At 38.9% G+C, this 15045-nt stretch overlaps 3 protein-coding genes across 6 annotated transcripts; 2 read left to right on the top strand and 1 right to left on the bottom strand.

Moving 5' to 3' along the window:
- Positions 1–806: 806 nt before the first annotated feature.
- Positions 807–2612, top strand: LOC122010762 (tyrosine N-monooxygenase-like). The gene is made up of 2 exons (XM_042567245.1): positions 807–1763; positions 1983–2612. Exons 1-2 carry the CDS (start codon positions 807–809, stop codon positions 2610–2612), a joined length of 1587 nt encoding a protein of 528 aa, XP_042423179.1.
- Positions 2613–2678: 66 nt separating this feature from the next.
- LOC122008834 (PP2A regulatory subunit TAP46-like) lies at positions 2679–7024 on the bottom strand. 4 transcript variants are annotated; one of them, XM_042564698.1, is made up of 8 exons: positions 6913–7024; positions 6616–6745; positions 5690–5816; positions 4836–4997; positions 4683–4718; positions 4486–4541; positions 3324–3468; positions 2679–3075 (listed from the first exon to the last, which is right to left on the bottom strand). In XM_042564698.1, the coding sequence occupies exons 4-8, from the start codon at positions 4871–4873 to the stop codon at positions 2886–2888; spliced, it is 465 nt and encodes a 154-aa protein (XP_042420632.1). In that variant the 5' UTR covers positions 4874–4997; positions 5690–5816; positions 6616–6745; positions 6913–7024; the 3' UTR covers positions 2679–2885. The 4 variants fall into 4 exon arrangements, 1 of the variants encoding a protein (XP_042420632.1); XR_006119404.1 differs by lacking the exon at positions 2679–3075 and having other exon boundaries at positions 3349–3609; XR_006119403.1 differs by lacking the exon at positions 3324–3468 and having other exon boundaries at positions 4486–4718.
- A 184-nt stretch (positions 7025–7208) lies between these two features.
- Positions 7209–8489, top strand: LOC122008833. The gene is made up of 4 exons (XM_042564697.1): positions 7209–7487; positions 7565–7641; positions 7746–7857; positions 8215–8489. The coding sequence occupies exons 1-4, from the start codon at positions 7237–7239 to the stop codon at positions 8342–8344; spliced, it is 570 nt and encodes a 189-aa protein (XP_042420631.1). The 5' UTR covers positions 7209–7236; the 3' UTR covers positions 8345–8489.
- The last annotated feature ends 6556 nt before the right edge of the window (positions 8490–15045 follow it).

Genomic DNA, 15045 nt, shown 5'->3' with positions numbered 1-15045 from the left:
TGTCCTGGTCTATGATAACCTGAACCGGAACCATGTTGCGTGTCCTGGTCTATGAGAACCCGATCGGGAACCATGTTGCGTGTTCTGGTATGTGAAAATCTGACCGAGAATCACATTGCTGATGTCGTCAGACGGTCCTACCTTTTCTTTCCCTAGCTGCTGACGGTCACATTACCTTGACCTCTGACTTTCACGTCCCCTTGACTTCTGATTGTCTGACTTTATCAGACCCCACCATTATACATCGTATCACTAATATTTTAATTCTGATTGATACTAATAATACTATTTTATAGAAATTACAGTTTACAATTGTTATAATATAAACATCTTCTTTCTAATTAACATTAATCAATATTAGTTAACTTTCTTTCAAATTAACCGTAATCAATATTAGTCAACACACATCAATATCATGTTACATCATTTATGAATTATAATTATTATAACATAGATAATTTATTTTTAATCAATTTTAGTTAACATTATATGGTAAGAGTTATCAGATAATATATAAATAACTGTAGTAGGAATTAATAGCTGATGAGGAAGGGAGTTCACTAGATTACTCAAAAATCATGCATAAAATATAAAATAAAATAAAAGAGACAACATTAATGGCTCACATAGAGGAAGGAACTTCACTAGATTCCCTAAAAATCATATATGCATAAAATATAAAATAAAATTATAATAATTTAATAACATAAAACTTACGTGTAATTTTCTCGAATATAATTAAAGTTATCCAAAACTCTCTATAAATACCATTGTGATTGGCCTTTACACTGCCAACTTTGTCAACAATGTTCTTCAGCTTCACCTCCTCCATCTGGCCTCACCCACATGGCACCACCGCCACCACCGAACTCCTCGGCGCTGCCGCTGCCCTCCTCTTGGCCGCAAGCTGCCTCTACTTGATTCTCCGGAAACGGGGCAAACGGCTTCCCCCAGGCCCGACCCCGTGGCCTCTCGTGGGTAGCCTCATCCCGTTGCTCCGGCACCGGCCTCACTTCCGGTGGGTCATGGCCAAGGCGGACGGCAAGGACATCACTTGCATACGCCTGGGGAGCGCCCACGTCGTCGTCGTCAACTCGCCGGAGCTGGCGTGCGAGTTTCTCAAGAGGCACGACGCCAACTTCGCATCGCGGCCGCTCACCGTGGCCACCAAACACTCCAGCCGCAACTTCCTCTCGGTGATCTTCAGCCCGCTGGGTCCACAGTGGAAGAAGATGCGGCGCGTGATCGCGTCCGAGGTGCTGAGCAGCGCGAGGCTGCGCTGGTTGTCAGCGGCGCGGGCTGAGGAGGCCGACCACCTCACTCGGTACCTGCGCAACCTGTGCTTGGCCGGAAGCGTCGTCGACATTCGGCTGGCTATGAGGTACTACGGCGGGAATGTGATCCGGCGGATGATGTTCGGGGTGAGGCACTTCGGGGTCGGCGGCCCGCACCAAGGCCCCGGAGAGGAGGAGGTGGAGCACGTGGAGGCGGCATTCTCGATGCTGTCGGTGCTCTACGCCTTTTGCCCGTCGGACTTCGTGCCGTGGCTGAGATGCTTGGATATGGAAGGCCATGAGAGGATAGCCGAGCAGGCGGCGAGCACCGTCTGCAAGTACCATGATCCGATCATCGATGAAAGGATCGAGAAGTGGAGGAGCGGAGAAAAGAAGGAGGTGGAAGACCTTCTCGACGTCATGATCTCCCTCACCAACGACTCAGGCAAGCCGATTCTCAGCACTGAGGAAATTAAAGCTCAATGCGCGGTAAGGGTTGACCTTTTTAATTTTTTTTTTTTATATATATTGTCTATCATCTTATATGTTCCTATATCCCCATCAAGACTCTCATTTACTCAAATATTCTATTTATGTATGTTTACTAAGATTCAACTGTATATCTTATATAATATAATAGATGTAACGGCAATTTTATAAAATTAATTATGAACCTTTTTTTATAACAAAGAAATTATTTTTTTGCAGGAGTTCATGTATGCCGCCGTGGACAATCCCTCAAACACAGCAGAGTGGTTATTGGCACACTTGCTGAAACAACCTGACATCATGCGAAAAGCAGTTGAGGAGTTGGATCGGGTGGTCGGCAAGGAGCGGTTAGTAGTCGAATCTGACTTTGCTCGACTCCCTTACGTGAAGGCATGCGCTCGCGAGGCCCTTCGTCTCCACCCGGTCGCACCCTTCAACCCCCCTCACGTAGCCATCGATGACGCGATCGTTTCAAACTACTTCATCCCCAAGGGGAGCATGGTGTTGTTGGGTCGAGCTGTACTCGGGCGAAATCCCAAGGTCTGGGATGATCCGACCCAGTTTAACCCGAGCCGACACTTGATGGATGGACACCAAGAGGTGGAGCTAGCAGAGCCAGGCCTCCGAATGATATCGTTTACCACCGGGCGTCGACAGTGCCCGGGAGCTCAGCTTGGCACAGCCATGACCTACATGTTGGTTGGAAGGGTGCTTCAAGCATTCGAGTGGAGCTTACCTATTGACGAGACTAGCGTCGACCTCTCGGAGGAAAGGATGAGTCTCTTCAAAGCCAAACCTCTAATGGCTTGTGCAAAGATTCGATTGCCACATTTGTTAGAGAATCTATGAGCAAAAGAAAGTAAACTGAAGGACAAAAGAAGCCTATGATCCATGAACTCAAATTTGCTCATCTCATATTTTGCAATATGTTCAAGAACTATCCTATCAAATTATTTAATTTCACCTAAAATATTTAGAGTCAAATCTTTTGGAAATCATCGTTGAGTTCTTACAAAATTTGATTTTAAATATGGTTTCTGCCAAAATTTTAACATACAATGGAGGCCTGGTATCCATTGCCCGCAAGGGGTTAATTTCTTGTTGCCAGCACCACGAGGATTTTCATCTTTCCAGTCGTCCCATGCTCTTGCCTTTATTTATCTCTGTGTCGTCGTCCACATCTGTCGGTGCAGTGATATCCTTGTGCCATGATGAGTTTGCTTCTTCCGCAATCCTCACATTCTTTTCATGCCATTTCTTCATCATCTCCATTTCGCACAATCCAGCTTCCTCTTTACTCATTGTTGGTAGTCTATTAAAAAAAAAAAGTTAGATGGGTTTAGGGAACAAGCATTTAGCGGTCCAGACTGCGTGCTCTAGCGCGACAAGAGTTTGCAGTTAAGCAGCAAGCATCAAAGTCAAAATAAGAACACAATGTAAGATAACAATTGAAAAAAAATTCAAAAATCATGTGTCGCAAGTAGTAAAAATCAATATAAATTTGAGAAGCACCAAAGCTTAAATTGTGGAGTTCGACAATAAAAATATAAGAACATTTACCTGTGACCAGGTTGGAAGACTTGTACTTGCATTCTTTCTCTCTCACTTGTTAGTCTTCCACCTACGGGACTTGCAGGTCCAAAAATCATGGGTGGGTGTTTGTGTTCGTGTGCTTGGGAAACCTGGGCCCTGCCCTCAAGACATCCTGAGCGAAGGTAGCACAGGTGATAGGCACAGCTGGCTTAAAAAAAAAAAACCACTCGATTTACTGCATTCCTATGCCAAGTTTCAGCTCTTTTAAGTTCATTCGTCAAGCGTCTCTCGGGCAAACTCGATCATCAGGTGTCTTTTGTTGCCAAATAGAACAAGAAATAATACAGAAAAATAAGATGATGTAAATTAGCTCAAAAGTCATCGACATACTTGGTACCAATAGAAGGAACATGGAACATACAAGATGAGTAACGATAAACTAAAGATGGTAGTGTAGGTGTCGGCAGAGATTAGTGATGCATGTGGTAAGCATGACTACAGGTGAAAGGATTTAAAGGACAAGGGAATCAAAAGTGTAAGAAGTGGCATCCAAAACCAAGAACAGAAACATCAAACCAAAAGGCTTATCAAAGCAAACCCATAAGCAAATTGATCATTTCGGTTTGGTAAGAAAGCTTATCAACTTCAGTTTGGGTTCAGTTTATATACGAAGATTTCGACTATTCTGATTTTGTTTAAAATGTTATTTATCTAGTAATTTACTTAAAAATCAGCTGCTGTCACGGTGCTTGGCCCTAAAGAGCAGAGCATCGTGTCATTTAATCAGTAATCGTGTGGAATCAATTTTAATTTCATGATATATAATAAAATCACAATTAATTTCTGGTCCCAAATTGACGTGCATGAAGTTACTATTTGTGACAGAAATGGTTTGTTGACATGTCAAACCCAATAAACACAAAACAACTCTAAACTCGATATCAAAATCAACTTTATTTTCTTCAAAAACTAATCAAAATCAGTCATTTCAACAAATGGAGAAAGTAATTTTTCCAAAATACAAATGTGGGATGTTGCATGATAAAGATGACACCAAGATTTATCACTTTTAGCGAACTGCAGGTCTGATTCAATGTTACATGTAAAATAATGGTCTAAAATATATAAAAGAATGCCGTTGAATTGTTGCCTCAGATAAATGAAAGAAACGAGCACTGGATGATTTTACCTTTGACTGTCTCTCCTTCACCTCGAAAAGCATTTCTTCTTCTTTCTTTACCATGTCTAAGAGATCAAATGCCTCACAGAGAAGGAGAAAAAAAGAAGTTTAGCCATTATTATAAATACAAAAGGAAATTTAACATAAATATACACTGGAATGTATTTGCGCATAAATAAACATTTTTTGGGTCTGAACAAACTGACCTTACAAATAGATAAGGAGATTGTTGTAATCCACGCCTGTAATATGGCCAAAGCGAATAATTATACCCAAAATGTGACAAACCAGATATCATGCATTTTCTTACACGAAAGTAAAAAATGATTAAAAAAAAATTGATAGTTCACTTTCCGAACCTCTCTTTCTTCCTCTCCATCATCATCAAGTACATCATCCTCCCCAACTTCAACTGGCGAAGAGAGAACTGCTGCCCTCAATGACCTATGACGCCTTTCTTTTTTTTCTTTAATCTCTTGCAGCTTTGCTTCTGCAGCTCTCTGCCGATTGAATCAGGCAACCTAGTAATAATTTGATAAAGAAGAATAAAAACAACATCAGAATAACTGGAGGCAAAATAGAGGAATTTCTACATCCATGTATAGACAATTGATTCATCCATATTCTGATTAATATTGTAATATCACTTGCGAGATTAAAGGCGAACAACTGGGTTAGAATTTCAATCCATTTGACATATGTAATATATGTTCTACCGCTAATAGACTTATTTGCCATTTGAGGACAGAAATCAACAATAAGTACAAAGAAAATAAAATTTCTAATGAAATGTGTGCAAAAAGAAAGTGCAGGAGGCTAAGAGTTACGCCATTTGTCAAGACAAAGAGGCTCATCAAATACTAGCACAAGTAATTGTGAAAAAATGGCACCTTTTGAAATATCTAGAAAGAAGAAAACAAGGCACTGTTAAATGTTCCCAAGACTTGCATTCTGCAATTCTCATAATTTCATTGTCTGTGTGCAAAATTATATATATTAAAAAAATGACTGATTAGAAGAAGAAATTTTTTTTTGACAAATCTTCAAAAGCTCAAAGCAGATAAAATGATACATGAAAGCAACAATGGAAAAGTAAATGAATGACAAAAAGAGAATTACGGAGGAATAGGAAACAAAGGCTGACAGATCATAAGTTTCTTTATGCAATAGTTAAGCATGTGTTCATCTCTTTTTAGAGATAGTGAACATTCACCTTTTTTGCTCTTCGTGTTGTAAAATTATCTGGCCCTCCTTGGCTAAAACTTTCCAACTCATCTTCAGGAACAAGCTCCAAGGCTTCAAAAATTGAAATGAACTCCTTTGACACAGCAAGTAGATGGCTAGAAAAAGAACATCAAAACATCAAATCAGACAAGTATTACACTAGCAGATTAAGAGAAGCATATGAAACTGATGCTCTGACTAAATGTTTGCTAATGAATTCTAGAGAATCAATGAATTAGGTTTTACCTTCAGTTGATCAACTATTACACTAGCAGATTAAGGACGCAGTGCATGATTCTCACTGATCCATAAATTAGGGAAAGCAGAGTGCATCAAATTGCATTGTAGATGCATGATTCAAAAGGATGTGCCAGACTATAATATCAAAAGGAATCACTAATTGGAATCATAACAAATTGTGAAGGCATTAAGTGTAAGCATGTTCAAAGAGTCCACCCACTTGCAACACACAAAAAAACACTCACTGTTCAAATTTCCAAATGGTTTAAACCATAGTCCATTTCTGTATGATCTCAGTCATGCAACCACGACTATAGCCAATGCAGTCAAAATGATAATACAAGTAAATCAGTATGCTGATTATGGAAACCTGCTAAAGCTTTCTACAATAATAATCCAAAACATACTGACAGTAAAAAGAGATATTTGCAACTCTTTTCAAGAATGGATAAGAATAAACGAAAATGAAATGTAGGGGGTAAAAAAAATAGGAGCATATATATAAGTCATCCCAACAAGGAGAAAAAGCAATAGTGAGCAAGTCGTGATATATGCTTTGCTATGTTCCTTGATAACGTGGAATGCAAAAGTTTATAGTGTTCTCGGATTCATCCATACTAAAAGAAAGAAAGCATGGATTAACGAAGGATTGGCATGAACAAAAGGAACAATTACCAACAAATACTTCAGATTGACCGTGCTAAGTGCTAACATCTTCCTTTGTCTCATTAGACGAGAACAACCCCAACTTACTTATCATCTCATCGCAGCGCCGCAGCGCCAGGATCCCCTTACGTAGAACATCCTGCAGACCAAAACTCCAAAATTTTACCCAAAATGACATGACAAGCGTCTAACCTCAAAGATTTGAATAGCTAACAATAGAATCAATCTGACAAGACCATGTTAACAACAAATAAGTCTAAGGGAGGGAAACAAAAGAGGGGCCTGATTGACAGAAGATTCGGATACCATGAGACGGATCTTCGAGGTCTCTTCGAACAGCGCCGGGAGAGGCATCTCATCGAGCTTCCATTCACCCATCGAATAAAAGCGAAAGAGATCGAGGTCGAGGAAGAAGATAATAAATGCAATTTTGCATATTTCACCTTGAATGTTCAATAATTGCGTAATTTGTTATCACGGAACACAATGGGCCGCGACAACATCATAACGTTCGTTTAAAGGGCATAATAATATTGAACCGCTCATTGATATGCCGTTTATAACGTCCTCTAAAGGATTTTAAATATCGCTGATATAATCCTTTGAGCGAGGAATGTGATCTGCCACGATATGTCTTTGCAGTGGGTTAACATCTCTGCTTGTCTTCGCTCCCAAAAGCTTCTTCCTCCTCTTTCTCTTCGTCCTCACCGTCTTCGATCTCTTCGTCCTTCTTCCTTCAACTCCGACAGGAGCGGAAGAAGGCGCGTCGGTCCACGCTGCGCCATGGCGATGGAAGGTGCCGCCGCGGCAGCAGTGGATCAGGCGGAGGTCTCGATGAAGCTCCTCTTCGTCGAGATGGGCGTCGGTTACGACCAGCACGGGTAAATTCATCTTAAATGTTGTTACTTTCGCTTCCCCTTTGCACGCAAATCGATTGATGGGCCTTTGATTTTCGCAGGCAAGATATCACCGCCGCTGCGATGCGCGCTTGCCGCGACGCCATCTCTTCCAATTCCATCCCGGCTTTTCGAAGGGGTGGGTTGCTTCTTCCTTTCTTTGATTAGGACCCTGTATAGGAGTTTTTGTGGATCGTCGATTTTGATTGTGTTCTCCGCTTAATGTTAGGGTTTTTCCCGCAGGGTCGATTCCGGGTGTTAATTCTGATCAGATGAAGCTCGTGATCAGGTTAGGGGTGCCTCGATCCACCCAGAATTCGCTCGATATCGAAAGGATCAAATCCATCTTCCCATAGTGAGTTCCAGTTCCCAATTCCCACTCCTTTGCAGAAAAATTCTCTTCCCCCCTTCTCAAATTTTTCGTTTCCAGTTTAAGATGTGAAGAAAACAACAAATATCCAGTTCTGGAGCCCTCTCCATCTCGTAATCTAATGTGTTAGGACATGTTTATGGTACAATTGTCAACAAGGGCAGCTCCATATTCCTTCCTCGTCCTCCATTGTAAATGAGGATTCAAACTTCTTGCGTGCTTGAATCTTCAGGCCCTCCTTGCTTTCTTCTCGCGTGTTTGTCGATTCGATACGATTGAGATGAGAGATGCAAATCTCGCTACCATTTCTGAAAATCGTTGCTATTTTTTCTCTCTTTGCAGTGGCGAAATAATCAAGGTGGAGGTTGTCGATGGAGGGATGATTTGCTCGAGCGGCGTCTGCCTCGAAGCGATGGGAGATAAGAACGAAGATTGCTACATTGTGAATGCTGCTGTGTACGTGGGCTACTGAAGTGAAATTAATCTTGAAGATTACCTCAGATTTGGCGATCATAAATGCCGCTCTTGAATCGATTGTGTCTGGAACTGTGTTCTATTCGCTGTTTGATTTGATTTGATTTGCTGGAAGATTGGATTAGTTTATCCTTTTTGTGGTAGTGTTGGTGTTATGGTTTAAGATGAACGGTAAATCTGGCTGCTCAGATTCTGGCCAGCCAGAAAATGAATATATTAATTAAAACATTAATTAAAAATTTAATTAAGTATTATTATTAAAAATTAATTAAGATTTATTTTTGAAATTAAATATGGAAATAGATGAAAAGGAATATAATAGACTTATAAAATATGATATTATTGGGACACATTTAATAATAATCTTAAAAAAAAATTTAAAAAACACCAATTTAAGATTTCGAGTGGCGTGCTAACACTCACCTCCACTCGCCAGCTTTGCTTGCCGCCTTCTCTGAATATTGGCGCACGTGTCCCATCCTGCTGTGGGTAGGAACTCACGGGAAGCGTCTCCTATTGCTCTTGTTTCTTTGTTCTCGGTCAGCGAACAGGCTCGTAGTCATCCAACGGCTGTCATACAGAGTATTTCAGAATGTGCAATTTAGATTCTAATGACACCTGTTTCGTGTTTTTAGTGGATATTACATCCCCAAAGAATGCAAGCTGAAGATTCATTGGACAAAAGTAAAACAGACGCCTCTTATTTGGGGGCGGATCATCTGCGCCCGCGTCCCTCTGCGCCCGCGGCTACATGACAAAAAAAGCACGTGCTTAGCGCATGCATTTCTCGGCGCCAACATCGTCCGAAAAGAAATGCTCCGTCAGCGCAAAAAAAAATAAGAAAACCCTAAGCCCGCATCCCGTGCTCCTCTTCGCCCGCCGAAAAAACCCTCTTCTCCTCTCCGCTTCTTCTCCAGCCGACGACGCAGAGCTCCTCTTCGCTTCTCCAGCCGACGCTAGCCCTCCTCCTCTGGGCCTACGACCGGAGGTAACACCTACAACCCTGTGGAGAAGAATCACGTGCTTACTCTTGCCAACGAGGACCTCGCGAGCCCTAGCTCCCCGCCGATTCCCTCTACGCCCTCTGCGCCCGACACCCGTGTGCCCTCTTCGCCCGTCGAAGTGTCTCCTCCTCTTTGCCCGCAGCTCCCCTGTGCGCCTCGAGAAACAACTGCGTGCCTGCGCATGCTTCCAGTGACGCGTGAATCGACTCCCGGCAACTCGCTAAGTGCTCCTTGACCAACACCCCATTTTACAGGTAGAATATGGCAATATGCTAATGCTCTCACAATTTTTTTTTTCTTTTGCTCTTTGTGTCACAATGGCTTTGATTTCATATGACTAATGATTGATAGAAATTAAGTTCAATGTTGCTATTGTCATTTGACATATTTTCTTATTATATAATGAATTTGCTCTATCAGGAAATTATTTTCCAGTGTGACAACCATCAAGGGGAATGTCGTTCCAAATTTTTGTGTCATCTTGACTGTTTTGCTTGGGTCATACGTGACAATTACCTTCCTCAAGGAAGCCAAGGTCTTAAGGTGATGTAAATCAAATTGGATCTAATTATTTAAAGGCTAGAGTTTCTATTGTTTGTTGAACTCAAGGTGCGTGATATTCTCTTGTACTTCTCTATATTCTACGCTCACTTGTTTTTCTTGGTGTTTATATATACTTTAATACAAAAGACATGCTATGCACTGTTAATTCAAAAACCTGCATTTTGTTGTGTACTGTTACTTCTGTATATGTTCATCTATTAATTTGACGTCATGTTTCCATGTACAACTGTTTTCTATCTTGTTTCTTAGATTTAAAAAGAAATATCTTAACTAGATAATAACTTGTCATATTATCTTCAAAAATTATCTGTCACTTTTGTTAGTAAGAGCTAGACAAACATTTAGGTAATACTATAAAAATTTAGGTAGGAGCTGGATTCTGACAATGATGTTGCTGGATTCTGATAATGTACTTAAGTTTATATATTAATCTTTTATTGTGGCACACTTTTTTCAGGTTTAAAGTAATTATCATGGAGGGTGAATCTACGAGTTGTCGTAGGTTGAATTTTGAAGAGTCAATTGAAGAGTATTCTGAAGCAAACCAAGGTTGTGGTGATTTTGAAGTTAATGTAGAAGAAAGGGCTGATGAAGGTAATAAGATTCATAGTGCGTTTATATTAAACTTTATATACTTCAATTTTACATAATTTGATTAACTATGTGCATTGTTAATTGATTTGTTTGCATTAATTGATTAATTTTAAAGGCAATGAAGATGATACAGAGATTCCCCCTCCCCCCATTAAGCACAGATGAATTGGTGCCAAAAATTGGTATGGAATTTCAAACAGAAGAGGAAGCGTATGACTTTTATTTGAAATATGCTAAACAAGTTGGATTTGGCATACGAAAGACAAGAACCCATAATGATAATTCGGGCAGATTAATTGACAGGACGTTTTGTTGTAGTCCACAAGGAAAAAGGGGAAAGGACAAATGAGATATTTATGTGAAGCAAAGTCATGCTGAGACAAGATTTGGTTGTGATGCTAAACTGAGGATTAGTTGTCGAAATAATGACAAGTTTTGTGTGGTGAACTTCATTAAAGAGCATAATCATTATCTTTTAAGCCCAAACAAAACACATCTCTACAGATGTCATAGGAACATATCTTCTTCTGCAGCGATACAAATTGAGATGGCAAGTGAGGTGGGAATCCCCCCAAAAGCATCTCATGATCTTATGATGAGACAAGCAAGTGGGAGGGAGAATTTAGGGTTTATTCCTGAAGACTATAAGAACTACTTGCGATCTAAAAGAACAAGAAATATGAGAGTGGGGGATACAGGAGGTGTTCTAGAATATTTGTAGAAAATACAATGTGATGATCCAAATTTTTTTAATGCTATTCAAGTTGATGAAGATGATTTGATCACAAACATTTTTTTGTCTGATGCTAAGATGAGAGCTGATTATGGCAATTTTGGAGATGCTGTTTGTTTTGACACAACCTATAGGAAGAACAATGAAGGTCGTCCAATTGCATTGTTCGTAGGTGTTAATCATCATAAGCAATCCATAATTTTTGGTGCAGCTTTATTATATGATGAATAATCATCATAAGCAATCCATAATTTTTGGTGCAGCTTTATTATATGATGAAACTACTTTGTCATTTGAATGGTTGTTTGGTACCTTCACTAAAGCTATGTCTAAGAAAAAACCAACAACTATTCTTACAGATCAAGATGCTGCAATGGCAAAGGCTTTAGCTTCCAGATGACCTGAAACACATCATCGTTTATGCATTTGGCACATTTATCAAAATGTCACAATACATTTGAGTGGAGTTTTTTCTCAATTCAAAGAGTTTGCTAAAGATTTTGCCTCTTGTATATATGATTTTGATGAAGAGGAAGACTTTCTTTCTACTTGGAACTTGATGTTGACTAAGTATGCACTTGAAGATAATGATTGGTTGAGACGTTTGTTTAGCATAAAGGAAAAATGGGCGTTAGTATATGGAAGACAAATATTTTGTGCGGATATGACTACAACCCAAAGAAGTGAGAGCATGAATAGCATTTTGAAAAGGTATGTCACTTATCAGCATAAGTTTTTAGAGTTTTTCAATCACTTCGAAAGATTGCTTCAGGATCGTCGATATGAAGAGTTAAAAACAGATTTTAGATCCAATTCAAGTGTTCCATGTTTATTGTATCCGGTTGAAATATTAAAATATGCTAGTTATACTTATACTCCTGAGGCATTCAAGTGTTTTGAAAAAGAATGGTATAAATCTCATGATTCTATTGTAGAAATTTGTGAGATTGTTGGATCACATGCAACATACAAAGTTACTTCACACAAAAAGAAGCACCATCATATAGTTACACTCTATTCATCTTCTGAAAAAATTCAGTGCAGTTGTAGCTGTAGAAAATATGAATTTGCTGGGATTTTATGTTCTCATATTTTGAGAATATTTTCTATGAAAAATATTATGAAGATCCCAAATGAATATATTTTGAAAAGATGGACAAGAAATGCAAAAGGTGGATACTTTGAAGGTAATGATACAATTGTGAACAAAGATAGTTTGGATCCAAAAATTCTTCACAATATGCGATATAGAGATTTGTATGGGTTATCTGTTCAATTGGTTACCAAAGCAGCAGAAAGGGATGACACCCACATGGTTGCTAAAAATGTTATGTTGAGCTTATGTAAGATGGTTGATGAAAAATTACAAGTAAATGAATCAATTGTGCATCAATCAAATCTTAGCCAAAAAGCTAGTTAGTTGGTTCAATCTCTAGATGACACAACAAGGAATTTGAATGAAACATAGTATCAAATTGGCGAAGGAAACGATCTTACAGTCAAAGGAATTAAACCTAAGAAGAAAACAGTTTCAGGCAAGAGTTTGAAAAGAGGCATAGAACAAATTTCTAGAAAAAAGAAAGGGGCAAGCAAAACTAACCAAACTCCAACAATTGTTCAGGTTTCATTCTTACTAATATTAGATTTTTTTTGTTTGATGTTACATTTAAAAAGCATATAGAATTAAATAATTTTTTTTTTAATAGGGTATAGAAGATCCCAATATAGAAGATCAATTTCCACCACTTTTGCCAACACAACTATCTCAGGTTTACTTATTTTTTAACATTCCAAAATTAAATATTTATTAATAAACTCAGGCAACTATCTCAGGCTAACTTTGTTAGTGATCATTATCAGGTGGCTTCCTCAACTTCAAAATTTCAGACTGCCATCTCAGCTTTGGACAACAGATTAAACGAAGAACAAGTAAAATGAATACCGCCTGCTATCTCTACTTCTCACATAGTTATATCCCCCCCTTTTGCAGTGAAGATATCCACCTACTGGATACCACTCGCTGGATACCACCTGTTGGATATCGCCTGCCAGATTTTTTCCTCCATGACATCCACCTACTGGATATCCACCATCAGGATATCCCGCATCTGGATATCCACCTTTCGGATATCCTCCAGTTGGTTATCCACCTTCGGGATATCCACCAGTTGGTTATCCACCTTCTGGATATCCACTCTTTGAGTATCCTGGTACATCAACTCCACACCATGTGAGTCTCATTTTTTATTACCAATATTCACATATCAAGTTTATAGGTGACATGATGTTTACATGTGGGCATATTCTGGATATAGGCGGACATCACGGGCATCGAAAGGAAAAACATGGTACCTCTTGAACAAATAGGAAAAGCATGGTACCTCTTCTGTTCTGCACCTTCCTATCTATTTGATAGTAGACAATTTTATCAGGAATTTAAGGGAAAATAATTAAAAAATAAAATAGTTTAGCTCTGTACCCGCAATCTAACGATAGCCACCTGTATACTATTGGGCTTGGCCAAGACTATATGGCCTTCTGCACTGAAGTGGAAGATGTGATCTCTATGAGGTAACAAACCACCTATTATGTACTATTCTCACAAGATAAAAAGGGAAAGACGTAAGGGCTTTCATATTGAAGTTAAGGATGGAATGTTGTTGGAATGTCTGTTTAATGCCTTAGGTAGTCTACAAAGGAGTCATTATATACTACCTAAGAGTTTTCTTTTTCTTTTTTTGGTCGTTTGACCTATATTAGTTTTGGAGGTAACTAAATAGCTCAGAAATAGAAGAATCGATCAAGATTCCATGATGTAGCTAATTTGTAGGTGTATTTTCTTCTTTCATTTGTCGTGCTATGATGGATACTACCTAATTATACTTTTTCATAGACTAATATGCATAACCTCTGAAACTATGTAACCTTTGATAAGCATTAATTTTATAGTTCACTTCTTAACATGTGTTGTATTTGTAGAGTACACATCTTTTAAGAGAATTAGATTGTTTTGATGACCACAGTTTGGAACCAATGGCCTATTTTTTTTTCATGTTAAATATAGTCAATCAATGACAAGTTATTCTTTATGTTTCTTGGAACCACGTGCCATAACATTTCTCTATTTCATGTTATATAAAGTCAGTCAAGTGCAAATTATTCCGGTTTCCTTACAAAGGTCATTTACTTCTCATCCTAAACTTGAAAAATGCAGGAATATGGTAATACTGATGTTGAAGGCGTTGACTCAACAAATGCATGCTATGGTGGAACAACTGCCTTGTTTAATTGTGTTAACTGGGTAGAAAGTAGCTAATGAGATGGACGCTACGGATTGGATGTCTAGAGCAAAAGCTTTTAGTAATTGCTGTGGTTGTTGCTGATGCTGCTGCTGCTGCAAGTGTGCAGTTTGGGCATCTAATTTTACCATAGGAACTACAAGTATAGACCATGTAAATATTTCATAATTGTGCCTTTGTTTAATCCTGAAAGGAAAGTGTTGTGTGATTAGCTAATTGACTATAGCATCTGGATATCATAACTCGAGCTGATGTTCCATCGTGTGCTGTTCCCTAATTCCTGGAGAGTTTCCAGCTCTTATAGAACTGATCTCTGCCTGTAATTTTTTATTCACGAATCATAGGAGGTTGTTCAGAAAGATTATATGGACTATTTTTTTAGCAAGAAATATAAACCCTCGAGATTTGGTCAATATCTGTTAGATGAACATATTTTTATATCACACGTGCGGTCAACTGCTGAGCTACAACTATTGATTGATGAAGCTTTAGAGATTGACATTTT

Source organism: Zingiber officinale, chromosome 8A, assembly GCF_018446385.1.
Source record: "Zingiber officinale cultivar Zhangliang chromosome 8A, Zo_v1.1, whole genome shotgun sequence".
NCBI classification, from domain to species: Eukaryota; Viridiplantae; Streptophyta; class Magnoliopsida; order Zingiberales; family Zingiberaceae; genus Zingiber; species Zingiber officinale.
This window is presented reverse-complemented; position numbering and strand designations above follow the sequence as displayed.

Coding starts and splice junctions, on each gene's coding strand:
- LOC122010762 (XM_042567245.1), top strand. CDS start 807: ATGTTCTTCAGCTTCACCTCCTCCATCTGGCCTCACCCACATGGCACC. Junction 1,764..1,982: donor AAATTAAAGCTCAATGCGCG/GTAAGGGTTGAC, acceptor ATTTTTTTGCAG/GAGTTCATGTATGCCGCCGT.
- LOC122008834 (XM_042564698.1), bottom strand. CDS start 4,873: ATGATGTACTTGATGATGATGGAGAGGAAGAAAGAGAG. Junction 3,469..4,485: donor TGAAGGAGAGACAGTCAAAG/GTAAAATCATCC, acceptor ACCTTCGCTCAG/GATGTCTTGAGGGCAGGGCC. Junction 3,076..3,323: donor GTCTTCCAACCTGGTCACAG/GTAAATGTTCTT, acceptor TTTTTTTAATAG/ACTACCAACAATGAGTAAAG.
- LOC122008833 (XM_042564697.1), top strand. CDS start 7,237: ATGTCTTTGCAGTGGGTTAACATCTCTGCTTGTCTTCGCTCCCAAAAG. Junction 7,488..7,564: donor GTCGGTTACGACCAGCACGG/GTAAATTCATCT, acceptor TGATTTTCGCAG/GCAAGATATCACCGCCGCTG. Junction 7,858..8,214: donor ATCAAATCCATCTTCCCATA/GTGAGTTCCAGT, acceptor CTCTCTTTGCAG/TGGCGAAATAATCAAGGTGG.